General features: G+C 40.6%; 1 protein-coding gene across 3 annotated transcripts in view; it reads left to right on the top strand.

Annotated features, from left to right (window-relative positions):
* The window catches only part of Ric3 (RIC3 acetylcholine receptor chaperone), a 45,799-nt gene that overhangs the window by 20,098 nt on the left and 11,888 nt on the right, over positions 1–13,813 (top strand). The window contains exons 2-5 of one of the 3 annotated variants that reach the window (XM_021166883.2): positions 2,806–3,032; positions 4,015–4,087; positions 6,398–6,491; positions 12,176–12,318. In XM_021166883.2, coding sequence (XP_021022542.1) covers positions 2,806–3,032; positions 4,015–4,087; positions 6,398–6,491; positions 12,176–12,318 — 537 coding nt within the window. Of the gene's footprint in view, positions 1–2,805; positions 3,033–4,014; positions 4,154–6,397; positions 6,492–12,172; positions 12,319–13,813 lie in introns of those variants that run through there. The other 2 variants (XM_021166882.2, XM_029479568.1) reach the window with 2 other exon arrangements.

Here is a 13,813-nt window from a genome sequence, read left to right as displayed (position 1 = left end):
GTCTGTCTGTCTGTCTGTCTGTCTATCACTGTCTCTCTTTCTGTCACCCTATTTTATTTTTGCTTTCTTGTTTGTTTTTGAGACTGTAACTCCTGTAACCCAAGCCAGTTATTTACCCAAGTATGGCTTTGAATTCCCGCTCCTCCTGCCTTCACCTTTCTAGTGCTAGAAGTAAAGGGATCTATGACCATGCATGGCTCGTTAGCTTATTTAATAACACTCTTATTTGAGAAATCTCTCAGAAGAGTAAATATTTTTTCTATGCAGATCATCTTCACAGTGGTTTTATAGTTCAGCGAAAATTCCTGACTTTCAGCCAGCAAGAAAGGCAAAGCAGATTGGGAGGCTCTGAGGCATCCTCTGCCTTCTTGTCCCCTTTCTTTGCTCTAGCGTTCTATCTTGTCTCTGTTAGCTTGTTTCAGTGCTGGGGACTTACTCTAGAGCTTTGGGTATGGCAGACCAGCTGTTTATCTATGCGCTATTGCATATCCTCAGTTCCCTTTCCCACTTTTGAGACAGGATCTCGCTATGTTGCCCGGGCCAGCCTTACCCACAATCCTCTGCCTCATCTTCTCAGTACTGGATTGATAGATATGTGCTACCATGTCTGTCTGTAGACACTCTTATAATATAGTTTCTAAAAACATAAAGTCTGTATAAAATACATCAATTCCATTTCAGTTTTTCATTTCCAGTTATGGAGCTCAGTTGCTTGACGTATATTGCTACATCATCTCAGATCTGTAGTGTGTAAGTCATCCCACCTATATAATGACTATATGACATCTATAGCAACACCTATATGACAACAATAACCTATAACAACACCTATATGACAACTTCTCTCAAATTTACCTAGCAGAGAGGGACTAATGGATCATCCAGCCTTTGTATAGTATCTCAGAGGACAGGCAAGCCGCTTAGCAGGGTGGCTGTGTGTTTGCATAATCTTACCTCAGTGAACACAAATTCTTGCCTTCCCATATCTTGGCCCACTTTTGCACTTTCCACCATCCTATTGGGTAGAAAGTCCTATCTCACTAATTGAGCATTTGGTCACTGCCGTAGTTTGCATACCCATTAGTACTGATAACTCACCACCAACCAGTAAGTGTTGTACTTTGAGTTTCATCATTCTGTGTGTTGGCAGCCACTTAAGCTTTCCCTTCTGTAAGTTCCTTCCTCGTGTCTTTGGTTCCTTTTGCTGTGAATTTTACCTGATGTCATTAAGTGGCAGACTCTTGTATTTTACAGATATGTAGCCCTTTATCAGTTTTACATGTTAGAATTTTCTCCTCGATTTCATTCTTCCTGATTCTGTTCATGGTCTTCTATATTGAATGGCAACCCTTAATTTTGTTGAAGTCAAATCCAGCAAATTTGTACTTTTAGAATTTCTTTAAGGTCTTTTTGTTCTCTGATGTTCTATATTTTAGTGTGTTACCCCTATTAGAGATGGCTCAGTAGTTAAGAGCACTGGCTGCTCTCTCAGAGATTCTGAGTTCCATTCCCAGCATTTTCTGCATGCAGATGAACAAACAGAGTATACATACATACATACATACATACATACATACATACATACATGGAGGAGGAAGAAGAAAGGAGGAGGAGAAGGAGGAGAGGGAGGAGAAAGAAGAGGAGGAGGAGAGGAGGAGGAAGATGAGGAGGAGGAAGAGGAGGAAGAGGAGGAGGAGAAATTATTATTTAGAGTGTTCTCCCCACTGTCTTTTCAAGCACCCTTTTACCTATGGCCCTTTCAAGATGTTGTCTCCCATTGTACTTGTTGTATTGACTCTTGGTTGTTCAAGTTTTAAAATGCAAAACAGTGGATGATAAACCTCCTCTTCTCTCAGTTCTTCCAAGGTTAGGCCTTTGACCCTGTTTCTGCTCTATGAATCCTGGGGCTCAGCTGTAGCTAATTCAAAAAGGGATGCTTGCCTCCTCCCCAAGCTGTGTACTCAATCTTCCTCCAAGGAATTTGGAATCAGGGCCAGTCTTAGCTATTTTCTTGAAGGAGTTGCAAATTGAGAGGTTTGGAATGACTGTCTTCTACTATAGGCATGAAGAAATTAGAGGAGTTATCTGAAGAAGGAGAATGAAGATGTGAGCAATGAAACAAAGGGAAAAGGTTATGGTCCCATAGAGAGGAGAGAGTTGGAGTTGGAATGTGAAAGTAGCCAGCCTGAATCCTGATGGCTTTCCAGTTTCTGGTTCCGTTCTCTCCTGAGGACATTACATTTCCTTTTGTATTAGATAGGGGTGGCTAACCACTGTAACAGATAGACTCCAACGTATATAATGGCCCCCATACAATAGAAGCTTGTTTCTTGCTTACACAAACAGGACCAGATGGTTCCAAGTTATCAGGGTAGCAGCAGTGGAGGCCTGTGCCACAGTTACTTAGGAACCAAGGCTAATGGAGGCTCTGCCATTTCCAACATATGACTTTCAAGGTCTCCCTGGACATTAGAATCCATCCTACAGAAGGAAAATGATCATGTAGTTGAGCCTATGGGAAGCTTTATAGGACAAGTTCCTTTGCCTGGAACTCTGTTACAGGGCCACATTTAATTCTACAGGAGGCTGGGAAATGTAGTTTAGCTATGGATCCAGAAGGAAAAGAAAATGGGTTTAGTGAACAAATAGAGTTTATCACAACATGCTTTGCATCTGTATGAAACACCTATCTTTCTAATCAAATTTCTGTTTGTTTTCTTAAGCATGTTTAAGTAGATTCTATTATTTGAACTTCAATGCATATTTAAAACAGAAGAGATAAAACCAATTAATTAATTTTCTCAGGAAAATTGGGCCGATTTCCACCTATGATGCATCACCACTCGGCACCCTCAGATGGTCAGACACCAGGGGCTCGTTTCCAGAGGTCTCACCTTGCAGAGGCCTTTGCGAAGGCCAAGGGAGCAGGTGGAGGTGCTGCAGGAGGGGGTAGTGGAAGAGGACTGATGGGACAGATCATTCCAATCTATGGCTTTGGGATCTTTTTGTACATACTGTACATTTTGTTTAAGGTAAGTGAAATTATCCTATATGTATATCTTATATATGTATGTCAGTGAAAATCTAGTGTTATTGTAATAAAATCATTGTCTCTGGTAAACCCCTGCAAGGGTCATGCAGCCCTTTCAAATCCATCATTTCTTTGAAAGACTCACTGTCTCCTTGTGAACTTGTTAGGACCGTCATCATCTCAGTTTTACAGAGAGAAATCTTAGGATAGGTTTAAAACTAAAATGCAAGTCCAGGATTTGAGCTTGGATCTTCTAGTTCATAATCCAGTCAGCACTATAATTCAAAAAAAAAAAAAACCAAAACAAAACAAAAAAAAAAACCCAAAAGACTAGGCATCTTTGCAAGCTGAGAGACCATTAAGATGCTCTAAGAAGCAGCTTGTTCATAGGATGGGCACCAAGGTTTCCAAGTAGCCACTGTGAGGTGCCAGGGTGTGAGATACTGGGCCTGGTGTCATCTCTGTAATTCTGTCCTGTCCAGACTCTAAGACCTACGTTTCCCGATTGTGGGAAGTCTTGCTGGGTCTTTGAAGGGAGACCCCCAAATAAGTTCCACTTCGATGCAGGGTTTGTAAGTTACAGGGTTGTTCTGTATGTTGAGGTATAGAAGCCTCACCTTACACTCATGCCTTAGCAAAGTGAAGGGAGTTTAGTTTCTTCTCACCCAGGAGTTCTACAGGCAGTCTGAGTGGAGATAAGAATGTCCCCCAGGTGCTGTGTCAGCTGCCACTGGGTGAGCATGGGTATAGTAGGCGACTGACAGGACTTTGTTTTCCTTGTGATTTGATCTTTGCTTCAATCATTTTTACCTTCTTGACCCTTTCAGTGGCTTTAAAAAGACATTTCTCTAATGTTGATACTTGGTTGATTTCTGACTTAATTTTTGTCTCCCAGCTTTTTTTGTTTTTTCATTTAACGTGAGGGTTCCGTGACTTTGAGGTTCTGAGCTGCTGTTGATGTGCTGTGCCTCCTTCATCCTCAGCTTTCAAAGGGGAAAACTGCAGAGGATCGGAACTGCTCCACTGCCCCACCTGGAAACGCCCACAGGAAGATTAGTAAGTGCTCTGTCCCCTGTCTTCAGTGGTAGTGAGCCGGAGTCGGGTACAACCAGGGAAGAGTCTGTGAGTATGTCCCAAAAGCGTTTCTCAAATGTTGTGTATGGGTGTTGGACCGGAAAGGGCAAATGAATGCTGCTTGTGCTTTAGCAAGAGGCTGCTAGTTCACTTTGGTACAGATTAGGAGATTAACAGTCAACATTTGGCTTAGTTACTTTTCACTTACAGACTGCAAAATATTTGGAGCAAATATGTTTATTTCACAGAGGAAAATTCAGGGAGAAATTACATCTTTGTCACATTCCACTATTAGCTCTTGACACTCTGGAGTCTTTAAACGTGCTGTCAAATAGTGCCCAGCCACATTACTCTGTGCTGCCATAGTCCTTTGTTCTAAGAATATATAGATTAGCATGATGCTAGGAGAAGTAAGCTGTGGGGTAAAGCACTTGCTTTTTTTTTGTTGTTGTTTTGTTTTGTTTTTTTCGAGACAGGGTTTCTCTGTAGAGCCCTGGCTGTCCTGGAACTCACTTTGTAGACCAGGCTGGCCTCAAACTCAGAAATCCTCCTGCCTCTGCCTCCCGAGTGCTGGGATTAAAGGCGTGCACCACCACACCCGGGGTGAAACACTTGCTAAGCAAGCATGAAGACCTAAGTTAGAATCTTCAACACTCATGTAAAAAGCCAGGGATGGCTGTGCAGGCCTGCAACTCCAGTGCTGGTGAGCAGACACTGACAGTCCTTAGATTCCCTGGCCAGTCAGCCTAGCCAACATGGTGACTGTCTGGTTTATTATGAGACCCTATTTCAAAGGAATAAGGGAGTCGGGGTGGGGTGGGGGGGGGAGATGCTGCTTGTCATCTTCTTGTATACACCTGCACACTAACTTGCTTGGGTCACATACACATAAACTTCATACACAGAGAAAAATAACTTGTAAGAAGCCATTACCTAGAAAGAAGGGATTTGTGAAAAGAATTTTGGGAATCATGTCTGGATGGCTTGAGTAAAACTTATGCAAACATGGACTCCTGAGCTTGTAGTGGTCTTGCTGTGTAGTACAAACTCACAAAGGTCTGCCTGCCTCTGCCTCCTGAGTGCTGGAATTGAAGATCTGTATCACTTCACCCATCAAAGGTTTCTTGTTTGCTTTTATTTTTTTTTAATTTTAAAATTATAAAGTATTTTTCTTATTATAAGTTTTTAAAAGAAAGGCATTGATAGAATGCCCTGGGGATGAGGCATAGAAGCAGCTGCCCTAAGCAGTATCTCCTTTTAAATGACTTTTGGGTTTTTTGTTGTATTAAATCCTCATATTTCACAGCCTTTTTGGAAATCTTAAATAGTCAAGGACTCTTTGAAGAAAACTGCTATGTCTCATTATGAGGTAGTTAGTAATGATGACATATATCAGTAATTTACAAAAATCATAGAAGGAAATCTTGAACTGATAGGAGGACTCAGTGGGTGGAAGTGCTTACTGAGTTTGGTCCCTAGAACCCATTTAAAAAGGTAAGATGTTATAGCATGCTTCTGTAATTCCAGCATTTTTTGATGACATTGAGACAGTCAGGAGAATCATCTAGAAGCTTGCAGACCAGCTAACACAGAGTGTGAAGTATAGGAGAAACAAGAGATACCCTGCCTCCATACAGTGGAAGGCCAGAACTGACTCCTGAAAGTTGTCCTCTAACCTAAACACACACACACACCACAAAATAAGCAAAACACCAATAATAAATAAAATAAAAAACAAAAATTGTTAAGACCTTCCTCTTGTCAGAGACAGATAGAAACAGAAGTAATTCAAATGGCCAAATGGACTTCTGTTTATAGCAATAGCAGTACCAGTGAGTCAGTTTTTTATTTTATTATGAATCATGCAAAATAATAATAACCTTGGCACCACACAGTGCAGTTTGTACCCACTTCACAGGTATTAATTGAATTAAAAGGAGTTTTACACCCAGGCAGTGGTGGCATATGCTTTTAATCCCACTACTTGGCGGCAGAGGCAAGCAAACCTTTGTGTTCAAGGCCAACCTGGCCTACAGAGTGAGTTCCAGGATGGCCAGGACTACACAGAGAGGTATGAAATCTAGGCCATTTATATACCTAATTTATATAGGCCTAAATGAATGTGTATCCTGTTGTGCCTGCTGGCCAGACCTCTGTATTAGTCAGAGAATCCCTGTCCTCTTGAGTCTCTGAACAAGCCTGGATTCCCACAGACCATTTCAGCTAGCCTTTTCTGGAAAGGGCTTAGGGAGTTGCCCATGATGGTTCTTAGACTGACGCTTGTTTTTTCAGCCAACTTTGAGCTTGTTCAACTACAAGAAAAACTAAAAGAGACAGAAGAAGCCATGGAAAAATTAATCAACAGAGTTGGACCTAATGGTGAGAGGTAAGTTTTCATCAAATAGGACTCAGACAATTTCATATTTATAGATTTTCTATACTTTGGCTGTTGATGTAAAGACCACATGTTTTTATCTTATATAATTGTCAGCTTAGGCACAATATATGTATCCTTTCTCAATTAACATTTCATTTTCATATCATTGAGAAACTTGTTTTTAAATATTAAGTGTTGTACAAATTATTGTAAGAGTTTGTGAAATTTATAAATCTTGTTGGGCCAAATAACCTAGTTTTAAGAAGGATCTTCTAGTTGTCTAATATAAATTTTAAGGAAAGTCTGGTTATTGAACATTGTATTTTCTGATATCAAATAAGAAAAAAAAGCAAGGGCCTGAAGAGATGACTCGGTGGTTAAGAGCACTTGCTCTTCCTGAGGTCCTGGGCTCAATTTTTAGCACTTACATGGCAGCTCACAGTTGTCTCTAACACCAATTCTAGGGGAGAAGATCCATTGCTCTCTTTTTGCCTCTGTGGGTACTTCATACATGTGGTGCACAGACATACATCCAGGCAAACACTCATACACATTTAAAAAAATCTAAAAAAGCAACTGTTATCACAGCAGGCATTTGTGTTTTGTGTTCTCCTAGTGCAGAATTCAACATGCAAAGTAGGTGTCAAGGGCCAAATTAATCCTTTAGGAAGGTACACTTCTACTCTGCCATACTGGCCAAGGATCTGAAAAGGTAGGGTTATGAAAACTGGAACAACTAAGAAAACTGAGGAACCTAAAAAAGCCAGGAAAGGAACACCAGAATGTGGTACTGAGTAGTAAGGCAGAGTCTGCCTCAGCTGAGTCCTCTTACAGGGAGGAGGGAAAACTTTACAGTGGGCCATAAAATCACATGCAGTATATTATGTTCATGAGCAACTATGGAGTCTTTGATACAGGAATAGGCGGTGCCCCCTTCTGTTTGCCATCTTTCAACTGTTTGTGCTCTGTGCCTCCTCGCCTTTTGCTTGATGACATCTAATTTGTCCATCCTTTGTTGTATATAAGAAGACATCCTCAAATTGTAGTCCCCTGTTTGTGTGTGAATAGAAACATAGAAATGACTCCTGATATGACCAGTAGATGTATTTTAGACATCTTTCGCATGTACATGTAGCTCCACACACATTCAGTGTCCTCCAAGTTATGTCTGATAGAAAACACAATATCAAACTCAAATACACAGGTTAAGGGACTAAGGTGAAATGTTCTAATTTCTGCCTTGAAAATTAGCAAGATTTCCTTTTGGAGTGGTATGTCTTGTGAATTACCTGCTAGAAACATGGTGCAGCCTAAGGAAGCAGATTAACAAGGAGCCTGGTTCTGAGTAGCCTGAGCTTGCAGATGTTTCTTGTGTGCTCTCTTGTATGCCCAACCCACACAACAACTCTTTTTTTTTTAAAGCATCTGTGCACTTTTTCATCTAGGAACTTGCAAATTTATTTTCCTTTGCTGAGGCATCGACCTCCCTCCTACCTCCACCACACACTCATTTGACTTTTTGCTTTCAACAAGAGCATCATTTTCTCTGAGAGTCCTTACCTGAATCTTCTGGGCATATTGGGTGATACTGCCCATCAAAGCATGTCTTCCCTGATGTCCTGCAACCTTTGAGAGGACAGAATTGTCACTGTTCAGTCTTAGTCCTCCTGCTGGAGCACTGATGATATCTGCACACCCTGAAATAATTAGTATTTTAAAGCAGGGTCTTCAGCAACAATGGTGTCTTCTTTGGAATCTCTCTTCATTTGTTCTGCACAGCCTTGTATGGTTGTTAATGACAGGTATTGGTTACTCTATGAGTAACTCTACTTGAGAGCATAAAGTATACTGCTATAGCAAATAAACTCAAATCTAGTAGCTTCAATAATGCAGAGTTATGCTTGAGTTCTTGGGTTAGTGGCCCTGTATTGAGTGAGAATTGTTGGTGTTGGCAGGATTCCCTTTGCAAGGCCCTTTCACAGTCTAGAAGTTCTAGAAGTTGCCCACACTCCTTGGCTTATGGCCCCTTCCTTTATCTTCAAAGATATCAATATTGGATTGAGACCTATTCAAATCATATCTCTTTGACTTCTACTGCTTCCTTTCCCCACTTTTAAGAATACTTGTAACTACATTGTATATTCTCAGATAATCCAGGATAACCTCCCATTATATTGTCAGCTGATTTTAGAAACCTCAAGTCCACCTACAATCATAGTCCCCTTAGAGGTAAGTTTATGGATTCTAGGGATTACAACCTGGATATCTCTGTAGGTGTGAGTGGGATCTTAAGGTCTGAAAGGGAAGATCTTAAATAAGCTCTACAAGATAGAACAGTTTCTTCAGGCAGAGTTCAGAAAAAGAATGTTTCAGAAGGAGACAGTAATGGTGAGAGAAGAAGGCAAGTGCTTGGAGTAGCATTCTGTTGGGAGCTGGTGTAGTGTTTACAGTCAGGATAGGATGAATGGCTAGAGAGGTGGGTAAATGGGAGACAACAAGGCAACTAAGACCTGTATCTGAATGATGGACTGCATTTGGAATTTATTGTTTTTGTGAAGGTTTTCAGAAAAAAATGTCATGTTTTCTTGTTAGAATATAGCAGACATATGCCAGAAGCCTACTGAGAATATTCCAGCAAAAGGCAATGGGAAGTGCTACTGTGGTGGACACTTGACGGTGGCAGCAGGAAGGTGGCAGGGTTCCAGCCAGCCATCTATTCAGGGTGCTCTAAGCCAGCCAGGTTGTGTGGACAAATGTTGTTAAAAACAGAACCAACCAAAAGAAACAGAGTGATAGGCAGTGAAAATATAAAAGAGGGGCACAGATTATGGGAATTTGTAGTTATTGGAAGCAAACCAGTACTAGTTATTAGAGATTTCAACTTAGGAAAATATAAGGTATCTCAAGATATCCAAGTTTTGAACCTCCAGCTTTTAGGAAAAGAGGCAATCATAGTGGCTCTTAGTATCTCTCAGTGTTTAGGGAGCAGGAGCAAAGGGACTGCTCCAGGATGAATTATCATCCCACTTCAGGACTTAATTACTCAAGATCCGGTTGGTAAGAAAGTACAGTTGGTCCAGCTTGGATCATGCAGCTATCAATGAACCAATCACATCAGTCAGGAAGATGGAATAGGAAGATTGCCACTTGACTACCCTAAGCTATAGTATGAGCAGAAGAGAGACTGTACCCACAAAGGAAAACTAGCTAAATAAGGACATGGAAGGAAAAGGATACAGAGATGCCTAGAGATGTATAGTACTTCCTAGGAGATTCCAGCATTAACTAAGATAAAACACAGAAGAGAAAGAAGATAAGGATTTTGAGAGAGCAAACAGGGACTGAACTTTGAATATGGTTGAGATGCTATCAGAATACCCACATCTAATATATAACAGCAACTGGAAATGTGGGCCTTGGGAGCAGAATAAAGGACTGGGTGTTGTTGCAGGGAAAGATGAGATCACCACGTCATTGAGGCCACTGTGTTGTGTTGTTAGCCTTGCTCTTGCCTTTCTGTTTATTCTCTCTGTATTTAGCTCTTGAATTTGGACTTGCTACTTACTTCCTTTGGTTAAAAATCAGATGCCGTTATTTTCCACCTGTGATCTTTTATTTTTCTAGCATTTGGAATGTGCCGTATACGACCTATTTATTATCCAGCTCAGCTTGTTCATGTGGCTTCTCATGATTCTTGGCCAGGTGGAGCTTGGTTTTGAGGGATTGAATTTAAGATTAATTTGAAATTTAATGTGACAACAAAGTCACAAGTAGAACTGCTGAGGAAATAATTGGGCAGCATGGACATCTGGGTAAAAAGTAAAGATGAAGGACAAGGTTAGGACAACTTCCATTTAGGGTCATAGCTTAACCTGTGATACTCAGATAGCCTCCTTGGAGCATGACTACAAGAATGGAGACACAGGACTCCAAAGATTGTGCCTTCATGATGGCCAGACTTTAGTGAGCAGAGAAAATGGGCACGGTCAGAACTAAAAGAAATGATTGCAGAAGTGGGAGGAAGGCAGCTGTGTCTGTGGCTAAAACAGGAAATTCAGAAGGATGCACTATAGTATGAGAAATCAAAAGGAACAAACTAGAAGATACTCAGGAGTAGAACAGTCATGATGATTTTTATAAGTTTTGGAAAACGATATAGTGGAGGCCACATTTCAGAGAGGTAGATGAAAGCAGAAGGTGAGGAAATGAAAACCAGGCAGATGGACACAGAGGCATTACAGATGACGAGGCTGTGGCCATGTTGCCATGCGTGTACGTGACTGCCCTGACAGAGAGAAATCCATAGAAACATTCATTGTAGTAACTTCTGAAGATGCACTAATATGGATCCTGCCCTCTGTGTTTAATGGGCAGCGCAGACACACTTTTTCCAAGTTAAAAGGATGTTTTAGTTTGAAATTTTGTCTGTTGATGCTTCTCCAAGCCTGGCTATTGTAGTTAAGGGCTTCCACTTTTCCCTGGGTTAGGAAGCAGAAGCTCAGTTTTGTTTCATTTAGCATCAGCACACTCTGTGTACAGTTACAAAATGGTTTGTAAAAACTGCTGGCCCAAGCTTTGTGGAAGCAGGCAGGTTGTCCTATTCTGTCCCTGAATTCTCCCAGAGAATGGGTCATTTTCATTAGAGGAAGTTGGATAACTGGGCAGGTTTTTTTGTTGTTGTTGTTGTTTTTGTTTTTTTTTTTTGTTTTTTTTTTTTTACAGTCTTAATGTTTGAAGGAGAAACCTGCTTTTCCTGTTAGGTGAACTTTGTTAGTCTGAACACAGAGAGGGACACAGGAAACACCTGCACTGAGTAGAGTGGAGGGCACCTCCATTACTGGTGCGTGAGGCACTGCCGAGGGATGTTTTGGGGTATAAGGAAATAAAGAGTAGTTCTCTTAAATCCTCCACTAGATGGTTTCTGTTTCTGTCCAGGACGCTGCCTTTCTGTGAGATGCAATGTGTTCCTCTCGGCTGTGTGGCTATCCTCAAGTCCCACACTGTGCTTGCCGGTATTTGCCCAGAACCATAGCTCTGTTGGTAGTCTGAGGTTTCTAAACTGTGGAAATTGTGTACTGTGGTGGGCTATGGGCTCATTGGTAGTATTTGCTTAGTAGGAATTCCAAAAGAAAGGAGAAGAGGAAAAAGAAAAGGCACCAATAACTGTGTGTAGATTTCAGTTTGTGGATCTCAGTTCCCCAGCTCTGATTTACTTGGCTGAGTGTTGTGAATTATCTACCTCTGAAATTTCAGACTGTACAAATGGAAAAAGCCCTGTGGTTCCAGTCTAGTATTTTCCTTGGTTGAGTCTAATGGCCTAGAATATTTTTCGTTGACGTCTTGCTTCAGAGAAAGTGTCTCATAGTGAAGGGAATAAATGTAAGAGCTGCAGGGAAATTGCAGGAGACTGGGGATCGGGCTGCTGAGGCATGAGGGTCAAACTACTGGGATCTTGTTTCCATGTTGATTCATCTTGGAACCTCAAGCAGCTACTTGATTGAAATATTCTGGAGATTAGATTCCCCGTTTATAAAATCACAACATTGAACTAACATCTCTGGTTACAGCCATGACATCTAGAAATCACCTGTTGTTAGACCTTTTCTTTGATGGTTCGAACAGATCATGGTGAAGTTTCTCCTTTATCTAGGGGTGCTGACCACTAAATAGCTGGATTGTCTGTTTCTCAGTAGAGCACAGGCTGTGACTTCTGACCAGGAGAAACGATTACTGCATCAGCTCCGAGAAATCACCAGGGTCATGAAAGAAGGCAAGTTCATCGACACATCTCCAGAGAAGGAAGCTGAGGAAGCCCCGTACATGGAGGACTGGGAAGGTAAAATGCCCCTTCCTTGTTAGCTGTCACCCAGAAAGGAGATCTTGCTAGTTTTCTTAAAAATAAATAATGTTTACCTAATTTAAATGTGCAGTTGGAAAAGTTTGGCAAATGTGCAGTGATAATCACACTATAGTGTCAGAATAGGACAATTTCATCACCCTAGGAAGTCTTACCTTCTGCCTCTGGCAGCACCTTAGTTTGGCTTTTTGTGTATAAATGGATTGTATTGCAGATGCACTGTGATAGCTGTCTTCTATTTAGAGGAATGCTTTTGAGATTCATGTGTGGTGTTGAGATTGTAGCACAAGTTCTTTCTGATATTGCTGGGTAGGATTATATAAATATACCACAATTTGTTAATCTACTCAATAGTTGATTAACATTGGGCTCTTTCTAGCTTTGAACTGTAGGATCCAAACTATTGTAGTTTGCATGAAAGGCTTTTTTGGACATACTGTGCTTCTCTTTTGGTAAATGTTTAGGGGTGGGATTTCAGGTTTTATAGTGGGTGCATGTTTAAATTTATTAAACACTTTAAAGTGGCTGTATGTTTCCACTAGAAGCTTGTGAGAGTCAGTTTTACCATATCCTTGCTATTGTACTATCTTTGTAAATGTTAGTCATTCTAATGAGTTTGCAGTGGTATTGCAATCATAACTCAAATTTGCATTTCCCCAGTGACTACGATGCCTAAACATTTTTTTCATGTGCTATTTGCAAACTGTATATCTTTGTTGAAGAGTCTGTTCAAATCATCATTTTTGAATATTGGGTTCACTGTATTTTTATTAAGGTACAACATATTTATTAATTGTGCAGGATGGTCTTTTTGTTTGAGAGAGAGAGGAGGTTTTGTGATACAGTGGCCCTGGCTGGCCTGATTCTCACTGTATAGCACCCAAGCTAGCCTGACTCACCACCCTGTGGCTCAGCCTCCCTGGTATTGGCAGTGTATGTGTGCCTCACCTGTGCACAGCAGCAGGAATTTTCATGCATCTTGGATACAAGTACTTTACCACTTAGGCATTTTACATGTATTTTCTTATACCCTCAACTTACCTGTTTATTTGCTCAATAGCATCTTTCTAAGAGCAGTGTTAAATTTTTATAAAGTCATACTTGTCATTTTTCTGTTGAATCACATTTTTGTCTGATCTCTTTAAGATATCTTTGCCTAATCCAGATGTTTTCATCTAGAAGTTATATGGATTTAGTGTTTACATTCAGGCTTATTTTGAGAATTTTTTTAAAAAAATTGTTTGAAATTAAAATATAATTGCATCATTTTATTTCTTCCCTTTCCTCCTTCCAACTCCTTCCTTGAGTTAATCTTTATAGATTGTAAGGCATTAGGACTTAAATTTGCTTTTGCATATCTTAATTCTGTGTCACTCTCCATTAATTTGATTTAATTAATAACTTTAGCATAATGGTTACAAATCAATTGACTCTGTGTGTGTGTGTGTGTGTGTGTGTGTGTGTGTGTGTGTGT

The sequence above is a fragment of the Mus caroli genome, chromosome 7, assembly GCF_900094665.2.
Source record: "Mus caroli chromosome 7, CAROLI_EIJ_v1.1, whole genome shotgun sequence".
Lineage (NCBI taxonomy): Eukaryota > Metazoa > Chordata > Mammalia > Rodentia > Muridae > Mus > Mus caroli.
The sequence above is the reverse complement of the archived record's forward strand: the minus strand, read 5'-3'. Positions and strand labels throughout refer to the sequence as shown.